Consider the following 14621-nt stretch of genomic DNA (forward strand, 5'->3'; position numbering starts at 1 on the left):
CAGGAAAAAAGAGCCCCCTGAAAAATTTTCATACCATATGTTGTTTTGAAAATGTTCGTTAAAAAAAAAAGTATAGCTAAAATGATATAAATCTTTATTTGATGATATTACAGATTATGTAGACATTAGAAATTATTATTTTTTTAGTCCCTAGTACTAAATTTAAAAAATTTCTGATGATTATTTTATTAAAAAAATTAGAATATATTTAAAAAATTGTCTACCTAACAAAGCAAATTCTTGGCTAACCTGATGCATCCAAGTATTTTATTTACTTTTTGTTTCATATAATTAGAGGTCTTTGCAAAAGTTGCCCGGCCCGAAATTAAAAAAAAAATTTGCTCTAAGCTGGCCGAAAATTTTTAAAAAATTTGCCTTAAGCGCCAGGCCCAAAATTTCCTAAAAAATATTGCCCGAAGTCAAAAATTATATTATATTATTTTTATTATATAAAAAAATATAGAATAAAATTAAATTACATAAAAAAAATATAGAATAAAATTTTTTATTCAATTATCATTCCATCCTTCATTCATCATATCATATAATAATAGTCTATTTATCTCCATCGGTTTTATTAAAATTTCATTTAAGAAAAAAAAGAAGGGGGGGGGGGTGGGAAGGTGTAGATGTATAATAAAATAATCTGTTTGAAATGACTATCATTTTTATGATAATTTTTTTACTTTTTTTAAACTCTGATTGCCCATTATTTGTGACCCATCGTCATTTATTATTTACCACTATTTGTAATTATTAGTTATTTCTGATTTCCTAGACCTCACTCTCCTCGGCCAAAGGCCAGGCCTAGGACGAAGTCTTAATTCAAATAAGAATTCCGTCATTACAATTTTAAAAGATGTACATATAACTGATATTCTTTTAATTTCTTCCTCTGTACATAATCATACGAGTGAAAATATAAAGCGCGAATTTAATGTCTAAATCTAATAGGATATTTAAAAATTGATAACATTTTTTTTACTAATTACGACACCTTGAGTATATTAATTTATAAAATATAAAAAATAATAATTTGGAAAAGGATAAATATCATAGTAGGGGAGACCGTGGATATAATGAACCCGTGGTTATATCGAAACGTGGTTTTATTTTCTAGAGTTTTAAACTCTAAGGGATAAATTTTTTTACCAAAACTATATAATTATATAATGCATATGCGGATTTTTATATCCATCGGAGAATTTGAAGAAATTTTATAATGCATTATATGATTAGTACCTGCAAAGGTAACTTTTTAAACCTCTACTATTTTTAAAAAAATAAAGATTAACATACATTTTTACCACCCATAAATCATCTTATATAAAAGAAAAAATCCTATTTTATAGAATATCAATTTACTCGAACAAAATTGATATTATAAATACTTCAAAATATGACCTTAATCAAAGTGGTGGCATTGGGGCTAGAGGTTAGAACGAGCCTTTTTACAATTTTTTTAAAAATTTCAACTAAAAAATTACCATGGAGAGAGCAAAAGAAAAAAATCAAGAAATGGTATTAATAATAAAAACGATTGTTTAGTGTGTAAAAAAATTATAACAAGCATCATATCAAGACTGGTTTCAATGTAAATGTAGTTTTTGGTCACACGGAAGATGTTGCAATTTTAATCCTTTTTTTATTTGCAAAGATTGTGAATAAAGTTCCTATCTTTGTTTATAAATGATTTTATATATTACTTTTATGCTTTAAATCATTAAATGTGTAAATAAAAAAATATATAACTTTTTTGTGGAAAATTAAGCAGAGCTTATAATAGCCCCGAGCAACGGTGGTTCATCCCCAGGTAGGGTTCACTCGTTCCCCCAAAAAAATTCCAGTAAAAATAAAATTTTGAAAAAGTATTAGATATGTATTTTTGAAATTTAAACCATAAAACTAATAGAGCTGAACAAAATGAGATATTTTTGATAAAGTACTTTTAATTTTTTTAAGGTTTGCCTTTTAGGGTTCGCCATAACCCCGTTCTCCCCTATGTATGCCTTATTTTCCCAAATATGCGATTTATATTATGATGTATTTATCATCTTATATATTTAAATCTCATTATATTATATAATATATCTAATTTAGATTTTGAAATATAATTTTAAAAGATAAGTATGTAAAAAAAATCGTACCCTTCTAAACAAAGGTATCCCGTCTTTACAGAGAATCTTTTATAGAGAATGCAAATATAGAGAAACTTTTATAGAGAAAACAATTGTAGAGAATGTCGTTTATAAAGAATATCGTTTATAGAGAATGATTTTATAGAGAATTTATTTTATAGAGAAACTTTTAAAGAGAAAACAATTATAGAGAATGTCGTTTATAGAGAATCTCATTTATAGAGAAAGATTTTGTAGAGAATCTCGTTTATAGAGAATGATTTTATAGAGAATTTATTTTATAGAGAAACTTTTAAAGAGAAAACTATAGAGAATCTCATTTTAGTGAATGATTTTATAGAGAATCTCGTTTATAGAGAATGATTTTATAGAGAATTTATTTTATAGAGAAACTTTTAAAGAGAAAACAATTATATAGAATGTCGTTTATAGAGAATGATTTTATAGAGAATAATTTTATAGAGAATTTATTTTATAGAGAAACTTTTATATAGAAAACAATTATATTTAAATGTCGTTTATAGAGAATCTCGTTTATAGAGAATGATTTTATAGAGAATATTTTACAGAGAATTGTTTTACAGAGAATTATTTTATAGAGAATATTTTACGGAGAATTGTTTTAGAGAGAATTATTTTATAGAGAAGGATTTTATAAAGAATAAAACAATTATAGAGAATCTCATTTATAGAGAATGATTTTATAGAGAATCTCGTTTATAGAGAATGATTTTATAGAGAATTTATTTTATAGAGAAACTTTTAAAGAGAAAACAATTATATAGAATGTCGTATATAGAGAATGATTTTATAGAGAATTTATTTTATTGAGAAACTTTTATATAGAGAAAACAATTATATTTGAATGTCGTTTATAGAGAATCTCGTTTATAGAGAATGATTTTATAGAGAATATTTTACAGATAATTGTTTTAGAGAGAATTATTTCATAGAGAAGGATTTTATAGAGAATAATTTTATAGAATTTTATAGAGAATGATTTTATAAAAAATGAATTAAGTATTATTTAAGAAATAAATTTTCTCAAAAAAAACAAGCCATATGCCGTCATATAAATTCTCGGAACCCTTGAATAAAAAAAGGGAAAAAATAATCTTAAAAAAAATTATTCACGTTCCTGATTTGTATTGCTTATGATTAATTATGATAATATTTTTGAGTTTTCTGTTGTTATTTTTTAAAATACGCTGAACAATTAGAAGTAGTAATGCTAAAATTATGAAAATGTTTCCTTCTTTATCAGTTTCTATTAGTGCTTTGCTTTAACTAGTAGAGTAGCCATTAAAAAAAAAACTATTAGCAACAAAGCCAGCCTTACACCAATTGTTTTAGAAAATTTTGTCAATATTTAGTTGCTTTGTGCATTATTTTAATCTGCTTGGCCCGGCCCCGATTTTCAAAAAATATATTATCTATTTTTAATTTGCTTAGATAATAAAGGTGTTAAAATATTTGGTTTTAAAATATATGGCCCGGCTCGAGTTTTTAAAAAAAAGCTTTTTTTGACCCGGCCCGTGTATTTAAAAAAATTAAAATACGTCCCGGGTTTAAGGTTGGGCCAGGTCTCTGATTTAGCGCTTTTATAATTTTCCTAATAAATCTGATTTTACCAATTCCGAAGAGAATCTACCCTGGGAATTTCATACGATTGCTCCAATATTTTTTTGTATTTAATAATTTTATTTTATTTTGTTTTATTTTTTCATTTTAAATCATAAATTGAGCGCGTTTTATTAAATTTTAAATTTGATTTCGCTGAAAATGCATTATAATATGTATAGAATACCCACCCTATAAATTTCAGAAGATCTTATATTGAACCTCTGAAGAAATTTTAATTTACATTAATCTGAAATTTATAAGCAATGTTAGTAGCCTAAAAATCAGCTAAACCTAATTTGGCTTAACCGAAAAATCGCCTAAAACTAATTAGACAAAATGTAGGGACTAGGAGCTAGGCTAATCGCTCGTCAGCGTTACGCATCACTAAGCCTAGCCTTTATTAAAATTATTTAATATATTTATTATGTAACGATATATGACGGGCGATTAACCGAGCTCCTTAGCCGATGCCTAATTTTTGAATAATTAGTTTTCGCCTATTTTAATGCTAAGCCTAATTATGCTTAGCCGATTTTTTAACCTAAAAACTTGGCTAACCGTTTTGGAATTGCCTAAAATTAACCGATTGCAACATTAAGGGTGGGCATTCTACACTTATTCAGGTGCATTTCTGACAAAATCAGATTTTTAAATTTAATAAAACGCACTCAATTAATGATTTTAAATGCAAATAATAACAAAAAAAAACAATACCCATCAAACTATAGCCTTACCAAAATTAAGTTTAGTTAAAAGATCACTAGAGCAGTCTAATATTCACAGGGTAGGCAAGGAAGGCCAGGGGGTGGTTGGATCATTTCTGTCAAAATCGTCAAAGGTCCGAAAATAATTTTATCTGAATTTACAAGATGATAGTTCAAACCCTTACCTAAAAATTATACACCGACAAAATTTAAAATAATACACTTTTTTCTCTAAATTGATTTTAGTAATATGAAAATTTCTTATTACAACCCTAAACTCCTTAGCAGTGTAGAGAAAGATGAATCAAAATTTTAAAATGTTTTTTGCACTTGTTAAACATTCAGAAGATCAGACTTTTAATATTTATAAGAAATTTTTTATTTACATATAGGGATTATATTTATTGATACCAATTTGTTTAAATATGGTTGGTTCACAGACAAACTTGAATTTCATCATATGATTATAAGAAGTTTTGTATCATGATATACACTGATTTCCATCGCATTGTAATGTCTTTCTTTAGAAAATATCGAAGCTTGATATTTGCAGCAGATTGCACAATATTTTACTAACTCTTTTACACTTAGAAGATATTTTAAATACCTAATTATCAAAAGATTTTGCATCATATATTATAATACTACCACCTTCTTCCCCCACTCCACTCATTTCCTATACCACATCAAAATTAGAACAACGGACCAAATACAAACTACCCATTTTAATTTCAATGCCAATCTTGAGTTATAACCCCTTCTCCTGTGGTAAAAGGTCCTGTTTAACATTGTTTGAATGGTTAAGCGTCTTTTTATTATTGATAGTCGGTCTATAGATCTGGTTATAAGCAAGTATAATTATCATTAATATTTAACTTCGTATCATTAGGGCTAATTATTTATTCAAACTTTTCTGTTGGAAGGGGGGGGGGGTAGGTGTTTCTTAATAAAAAAATTTCATGATTAAAGCAATATTTTTATTTTCCAGCATAACATAAGGATTTTCATTATCTACGCTTCCTGAGACAGATATCTTACTTTTCTTATATATTTTTTATAGGGCCTTGCTTTCTACTGTAAAAAGAGGAATCATAAATGATCGCTTCAGCTTGTTTAATTAATTTTAATATCCATCAATGCTTGCTTTTAAAACTTTTATTTTAAATCTTTCTAAACCTCTTTTAGTCTTGAAGAATACACATTTAAAAAAATATGAAGGCATAGAAAATGTAAAAAAGAGATATTTTCCACCTTTCGATTTTTTAGGGTTGTATCTACTCCTTGAAGTACAACTCACAAAGTAAATTTTTTATTCCATTAAATTTTCTCATCTTCAGCGATGATAGTAATGTCCAATCACTATTATCGCCACATTAATAAAATTTATGACATACATCAGATTAATAAAATTAGCAACTGAACTGAAATGGAAATATACTGTAATTTGTGTTAAAAATAGCTAAGTTATTTTTAATAATATATGAAGCATGTTCAATTCATTCAATTTTAGCTCTACTTATATTTTTTATATTTCTATATCCATTTTAATACAATTTTGTCTTTGATCACATAATTAGAAAAAAGACTCGTCAGGAAGCAAGAACTTAGCAAGAATCAATTAAGGAAATCAATAATCTATTTTTTTTCCCAATTCCTGAGTCACAATAGTGGCAATTTCATCATCAGAGATTACACGAATTAAGTACTGAGATGGATAGAAATTCAATTCGACAATCTACCTATGATGCTGAATATTGTTTCATGTCTTGTTGTGATAAGCTTTGACCTTGTCTTTTTGATTAAGCAATAAGAGAAATACAAACTTATTATCAAAAAGTGCTTATCAAGTCCATACTAAATCCCTCACTAATTAAAGCATTTGTCAAAGAATTATATAAATCCAAGGTCTAATTATCTGTTTGGCTCAATGTTTTAAATAAAACTTTTTTTCTTAGTGCCTTGCAAATTTTATTTATTTCGGCCAAAGCTCCATCCAAAATCTTTATTTTTAGGAGCCTAGCCATAATTTTAAATTTTAGGCCTGAGCCTGTCCTGTCCCAATCAAAAGCCTTAACCCTATTTAAAAAAAAATATTTTTAGACCCAAGCCCGACTTTAACTTAATTTCCAGGTTCAACTAAGTCTGTCTAAAGGCCGATAAATATATAATTGTAGTTTTCATCAAACTCCATTCCCGATATCGCAACTGATGCAATTCATTTTAGATAATGCATTCGCGACAATGAATTCGCGATAATGCATTCGCGATAATACATTTGCGATAATGCATTCGCGCTAGCTAATACATTCGCGATAATGCATTCGCTATAATATTTTCACTATATTATACTCGCTATAATGCATTCGCGGTAATGCGTTCGCTATAATACATTCGCGGTAATGCATTCGCTATAATATCTTATATATAAATCTTCAATTGACGGTTTTGGTTCTTTAGGTAGGACAAAATTATGGTGCTTCTATTTAATCAAAAATATTGGTTTCTCTATAAATATGTGGAACCCCAAGTAGAGATCGGCACTTTTCGACACTCAATATATTAAAGCCATCGCATACATCTAAATGTGTATCATTAGAGATTAATGAATTCTTAGTTATCTATATTAAAAAGATTTATGAATAAATTTTGTATAATAAAATAGAAAGAAAATTATATTTAGAAACGTGTTCCGAAACGCAGAACGAACGGGAATGTGACATATTTTTTACCCAAACAACTGGTTAAAACCTTTTCTTAATTAAAATTAGAATAAGATTCTCGTCCGTCATATATCCATAAGGGTAAAGTTAAGAACCCTTCTATAGGCTAATTTAGATAGCTGACATATAAATGCAATATATAAAAATTTTAAAAATGGTTGGTTCAGTTTAGATTCTCTTTAATAACGGTTAATACATATTTAACAAATCGTTTCAGGGTTGGTTTAGCTGAGTTAATAATCAAGCTAAACCTTGATATGAATTAAAAAAGATTTTACAAAAAAACCATTGTTGAAACAAATAAAGTCATCGAAAAAATACAACAAATAAACTGAATTGTATTATTAAAATGTTAATTTTGATATATTTTTCAAATCCCGCATAAATTTTTTGAACTCTATAATTGTCCCATATATAATATTTCTCTATAAAATCAAGATCTAGAAAATAATTCTCTACAAAATAATTCTCTACAATGTAATTCTTTACAATGTAATTCTCTACAAAATAATTCTCTATAAAAGTAATTCTCTTTAAAATCATTCTCTATAAACAACATTCTCTATAAAATCATTCTCTTTGAAGTCATTCTCTATTAAGGACCTTCTCTATAAAATAATTCTCTTTATAATATTTCTATATAATCGACATTCTCTATAAAACCATTCTCTATAAACGGCATTCTCTATAAAATCATTCTCTATAAATTAATTCTCTATAAAAATTATTCTCTATATAAAACATTCTCTATAAAACATTCTCTATAAACTACATTCTCTATAAAACAATTCTCTATAAATGCATTCTCTATAATTGTTTTCTCTATAAATGTTTCTCTATAAAATACATTCTCTATAATGGTTTCTCTATAAAGACGTGGAACCCTAAACAAATATGTTATATTAAAATTTCGTTGAAGATGAAATATAGAAAAAAGACTATTCTGATAATTATTTTTTTAAACTAAGTAAACATCTGTATTGTTAAAAGCTGCTTTTAAAAGGTATCACGTCATTACAGAGAAAATAATTATAGAGAAACTTTTACAGAGAAAACAATTATAGAGAATGTCGAATATAGAGAATTATTTTATAGAGAATGTTTTTTACAGAGAATTTTTTATAGAGAATGTCATTTATAGAGAATGTCGTATATAGGGAATGATTTTACAGAAAACTATTTTATAGAGAAGGATTTTATAGAAAATAATTTTATAGAGAATGATTTTACAGAGAATGATTTAATAGATAATGATTTTATAGAGAATAATTTTATAGAGAATGATTTTACAGAGAATGATTTTATAAGAGAATTATTTTATAAACAATGTATTTTATAGAGAATTATTATATAAAGAATGTATTTTATAGAGAATTATTTTATAAAGTATTTTAATTAAAGATATAATTATTTTATAAAAAAATGTTATATATAGTCATAGGAAAAAAAAGTTATAGTATTTTACATAATTTTAAATATTAGAATTATACCTAATATAAGCGAGGTTTTTCGATTATTAGATGAATTAATGGTAAAATTTTGACATGATTTGTAAGGAATTTTACGAAATTTATTTTTAAAGATAGGTAAAAAATAAAATAGTGCTGTTAAAAGTTACTTTGGCAATGTAATGCAACTAGTTATAGTAGTTAAATTTGGGAAAATATAACAAGTTAGTTTTCTTTTTTAAATATAACTGCCACTAGTTACAATTATTTTTAGTGGATAGTAGATTCAGGGCTTATTAATATAAATTAATTAGCTAAGATTTATATCATATAGTAAAAGAATGTTAAAAAAATTTACAAATTTAAATTTATTATTTAATTATATTTATTGAAACCTATATATAAATTAAGTAACCAGTTACTTTTGCGCGGATGCCTGTTTCATATGTCTGATTGCATATGGCGCACGGTTCAAAAAAATTCGCTAATTTGCAATGCATACAAAACCAAACAAAATTTGCTATGTACATAAAAATGTTAATGTCAATGGCATATGTAACAATTGAGGATGTAATTCATAGATTCGAGGAATTATGTGCCTCTAAATTCAAGAAAGTAGGGATATTCTCTCCCCCTTGATAGAATACTTTGAAGAGACGTGGATTGGAAAAATGATAGCGATGGAGAGGAAGTCGCGAATATTTAGCATTTCTCTATGGAATTGCTACGAATCGACACTATCTCGTGAACTCAATACAAATAATTTAGTAGAGGACTGGCATCGAAATTTTTCGTCTCATATAAGTTCCCATCATCCAACGATCTGGAAATTTATAAAGAGTTAGTAATTATATTATATTATAAATTTTAGCATTTTAATTTTTAGCTCTCAAAGACGAAGATAGCCTGAATTGTTACAAATTGAACAATATTCTTTAGGATTATTGGCTCCGCTGTCAAAGAAAGAATATCACGAAAGATCCAAAAGGATTTTTAATTATTGAAGATTTTTATTCAAGAACCATGCTGGATTATTTAATAATTTAAATTTAATTTAATCATATTTGTATTTTTTATATTGGTATATTATTTATACTATGTTTATTTGGATTTTTTATGAATAAAAATTTATTTGATATTTCGAAATGAATATTGCTAATCTCATTATATTATCAAGGTTTATCTTATAAAAACTTCATATACAAATAGTATTAAACATATTCTTTTTTAAGTCACATTGCCAAAGTAACTTTTAACAACACTATACATTTTATTTTGTAAATAAATTTCGTAAAATTCCTTATAAATCATGTCAAAATTATTTTACCTCTTAGTGACAAATAACTTGTAACTTAAGAATGTATTATCGGTGTGTCCCATCTATAATTGAAAATTTTTAGGAAGAATAATAATATAAGTAAGAACTAAATAAATTTTGCTGAAGATAAAAAAAGCTTATAAATGAAAATCTCTACATTAGTTTTGTCAAATTAAATGGTTACCATTAACAACTACACTTTTGCTAAAAAAAATTTATAACTAGTTACATTTACAAAATCGTAACTGTAGCTGGTTACATTTTTCAGAAAGTAACTGCCAAAAGTAACTAGTTACATAATTTCAATAAATAAAATTAAATAATAAATTTGAATTAGTAAATTTTTTTTATTTTCTTTTACTATATGATTTAAATCAGAGACCTGCAGAGGTACCATTTGTACGGCCCGGATTAAAAAATTTTCGGCTCGGCCAGGGTTTAAAAATTTTAGACCCGGCCCGGATATTTAAAAAAAAATTTGAGGGCCCGGCCTGGATTTTTTTAAAAAAAATTTTTTTAGGCCCGGCTCGGAATTTTTTAAAATTATATTCGACCTGGTATATACAAAAAATTCATTATTTCGTATTTTATCATATTTTTCGGCGAGTATTATCATTTAATAAGCAAATATATCAGCTAATATTGTTAAACGGCTCGTTTTGAGCCAATTTTTAAAAACGGCTAACTCAATATTTTCGCCAGAAAAATATTGACTAAGCCTCGAAATTTCGATACAATATGTCTAGACTTTTGCTCCTTCTATGAGCAAAATTTTCAGGCTTGCAAAATATTTTTCTGGATAAAAAAGTGAGTTAGCCGTTTTTAAAATCCGCTCAAAACGAGCCGTTTAACAACACTATAATATATTTTTTTTTTATTCTAAACAGATATTTAGTATATTACAAATTGATACTATAAAAAATTTGTGTAAATAATATTTTGAGAATATACTATGTATTTATAAAAAAAATAAAAATGATATTTTAATTAATAATATAACATATATTAGATATTATATAATAATGTATTTAATCCTGGCCCGTGTCTTTTTTAAAAAAAAATTTTCAGGCCCGGCCCAAATTTTTAGGCCCGGCCCAGGTATATTTTAAAAATTTTAAATGCCGGGCCTGCAGGTCTGATTTAAATTTTAGCCAATGAATTTATATTAATATAAATATATTCGATTTAAGGTAATTTAATCGATCCGGCTAGCCTTGAATCTACTATCCAATAAAGATAATTGTAACTAGTGACTAATCATATTTAAAAAAAGAAAACTATTAACTGTAACTTGTTATATTTATAAATTTAACTACTAACTTAACTAGTTGCATTACATTGCCAAAGTCACTTAACAACACTATCTATTTTATTTTGTACTTATCTTTAAAAATAAATTTTGTAAAATTCCTTACAAATCATGTCAAAATTTTGTTCTACCATTAATTCATCTAATAATCAAAAAACCTTGTGCAAAGATAAACAAATAATTTTCTGTACCGATTTAATAATTCAAAAACTACCCAATTATTCTCTTATATAAGGTAATTCTAACATATAATATTATGTCAAATACTGTAAATTTTTTTTCATATGACTATATAGAACATTTTTTATAAGATAATCAAATAAAATTCTTTATAAAATAATTCTCTATAAAATAATATTCTTTATAAAATAATTCTATAAAATACATTCATTAAATAATTCTCTATAAAATAATTCCCTATAAAATACAATCATTATAAAATAATTCTCTATAAAATACATTCTCTATAAAATCATTCTCTATAAAATCATTCTCTGTAAAATCATTCTCTATAAAATCATTCTATGTAAAATCATTCTCTGTAAAATTATTCTCTATAAAATTATTCTCTATAAACGACATTCTCTATAATTGTAATCTCTATAATTGTAATCTCTATAAGTGCATTCTCTTAAAACGTCATTCTCTTTATAAAACTTTAAAACTTTCTCTATAAAATTTTCTCTATAAACGACATTCTCTATAATTGTTTTCTCTATAAGTGCATTCTCTATTTTTATTTTCTCTATAAAAGTTTCTCTGTAAAATACATTCTCTATAAGTTTACCTGTAATGACGTGGAACCCTTTTAAAAATAGCTCCCGTTAGCTTCAATATTTTACAAATTTCTTTGTTGAATCTACTTTGTTTAATGATAAAACGTTTCGGCACTCTTACGATAAAATTTATACCCTGTTATTTTTTTTATCGAGATTAAAATATTTTGTGAATTCAGAAAAAGGAAATTCCATTTTATCATAATTTTCCAGGGAAATTACTTTGTCTATATAATCTATACCAAAATTACACTATATCAATCTCTATCGTCTACAAATTTGAAATTATTTTGAAAACTAAATTTATAATGTAGATTTATAAAAATAAATTCCAAAATTAAATTAAATTAAATTAAAATATTATGATTTTATAATTAATTATAAATATATTTTAATAATTTTTATGTGTATTTATTATATAATTGAAAGTAGCGAAGTAGCGTGAATTTTAACCACTACTGAAAAAAGTAGCGCGCTACTTTAACAACACTGATTACCATTTTGTAGAAATTAGGTTGGGGTGTGGTAGTATTGCTTGGGAAAGGTTAATTGAAATGATAAAATTAATCAAGGAACCAGAATTTTATTTTTAGAAGGAATAAATATTGTATCCCAATTATTAATATGACAACCTCTGGTATATGGTCAAAAATTTAATATATATCTTTTGTTAACTTTAAGTTATATCGATTTTTATGGTATCACGTCAATTCGGCGCGGCGTCAATTCGGCGCATCGTCTATTCAGCGCGGCGACAATTCGGCGCAACATCAATTCGGCGGGGCGATAATTCGGCGCAACGTCAATTCAGAGCGTATCTAATACAGTTGCAATTTATTATAAATTTATTAGTATAAAAAAAAGGATGATTAAATAGAAATGATTTTGAATGTTGGTCATATTAATTATTTCTTCGTATTTTTTTTTACAAAAATCTCAATTTTATTTACTAAATGTGTAATATCAATAAAAAAAAATTAACAACCAATATTTATACCGATTTCCTTGCTGGACCAATTTACCACATTATAACTCCATTACGAAGAATCTTGCCAATCCAGGTGGCTTCGTAATATGTTATAAGTTTGTCCAAGACACTTTCATTGTCTTGATAGAATTGTGTGTGTAATAGCCCATAAAAGGCATCAAACACGTCCTCCACGGGAACAAATGCAAGTGACACCATTTGTCTAATTTTTATAGACCAATCACTTCCCGCATCTCTATCTAAATAATGAGATAATAATTCGCTATCACTTTGGATGTGCCTCCAAATTGATTGAGTCATATGAAAAAAACAGCCTCTTACTGTTATCGATGGAAATGAATGTGTAAAGGCATTTATTTCATCCTGCTCAAAATCGATCATTACCGATATAGGATTTACATTGTTTTGTAATCTTTTTATCTCATCCAAGACCCTTATGTATGTAATCTTGGTTTTATTCGGTAATAGCGCAAAAATTGTGGGTATAACTGTTTTATTATATAGGACATGGAGGGTCCAAAGTTGGTAAAAAATTAAGGGTGTTGTCTTAAACGTGCCATCTGCATACCAGTGACTGCTTTCCGCCATCAATCTAAGGTTTTGGGCAGTGGCGAATATCAAAATTCTTGGTAGTTCCGGTAGCAAATGCCCCGAACATGTTTTTCTATAGATATCAGGTAAATCTAGATCATAACTGTTTGTCGGGGTAGGTAATGGAGAACCCATGAGCGATCTAGCTCGCTAGATGGTTCGTTTTATTGACGTGATGGGCGGAAGGGCAGCATGAAGGGATGGGGAACCCTCTGCTATTGCAATGCTTATAATTTTTTGAGGTGTATCAGTCACCTCAATAGCCCGTTTTTTAATGTTATTTAGGCATTCGGTTTTTAAGACCTTTATACCATCTATCACGTGATTATGATTATCAATATGAAGGATTACCTCTTCATTTAATGTGTGGCATCGTCCTTTGCAACGGGTAGGTCTACCTTCCAATAATTTATAAGCCTCTACACATTTCCATATTGTTTTTTGATTTATAATTCTTTCTTTCCTGAAATTGATCATGTACTAATTGTTTTGATCTACGTTCACTTATGACATAATTTAAAGGCATTCTTAAAAATAAAAGTAAACTATAATATAAAAAATTATAAATGATATACAAAAATAAGATTATTAATATTTACCTTTAAATAGGAATTCTCAATTTACAATGATTAAATTATGGAAAATAAAGATTAAATTACGGAAGGAAATGAAAAATATTAAAGTTTTTTTACAGACTTTTAAAATGAAAAAAAAGGACAAAATTTTAAGATAAATAATTCTATTTATTTATTTGTTGTTCTAATTAGGCGGGGAAAAAAAGAAAAAGGAGATGGATTTTATGTTTAATTTAGATTATAAAATTTATTGAGAAAAATATCGATTGAATTCTTTAAAATTATTGAACAAAAGGAATAAATCCGAAAATAAAATTATATATTAATTTATTTTTGTTTCTAAAAATAGGCGGGAACAAGGGGAATTAAGATTTAACATAATTTTGAATCTAGGAAATTTATTCCCCGGAAAAAAAATCCCCGGAAGATTA

General features: G+C 26.5%; 1 protein-coding gene across 1 annotated transcript; it reads right to left on the minus strand.

Annotated features, from left to right (window-relative positions):
* Positions 1–13054: 13054 nt before the first annotated feature.
* LOC135924440 (uncharacterized) lies at positions 13055–13750 on the minus strand. The gene has a single exon (XM_065459499.1). The coding sequence runs from the start codon at positions 13748–13750 to the stop codon at positions 13055–13057; it is 696 nt and encodes a 231-aa protein (XP_065315571.1).
* Positions 13751–14621: the final 871 nt, after the last annotated feature.

This window comes from Gordionus sp. m RMFG-2023, chromosome 1 (genome assembly GCF_954871325.1).
Source record: "Gordionus sp. m RMFG-2023 chromosome 1, tfGorSpeb1-WG-v2, whole genome shotgun sequence".
Classification (NCBI taxonomy): domain Eukaryota; kingdom Metazoa; phylum Nematomorpha; class Gordioida; order Chordodea; family Parachordodidae; genus Gordionus; species Gordionus sp. m RMFG-2023.

Excerpts from the sequence above, each read along its gene's own strand:
- LOC135924440 (XM_065459499.1), bottom strand. The coding sequence starts at position 13,750 with ATGGGTTCTCCATTACCTACCCCGACAAACAGTTATGATCTAGATTTA.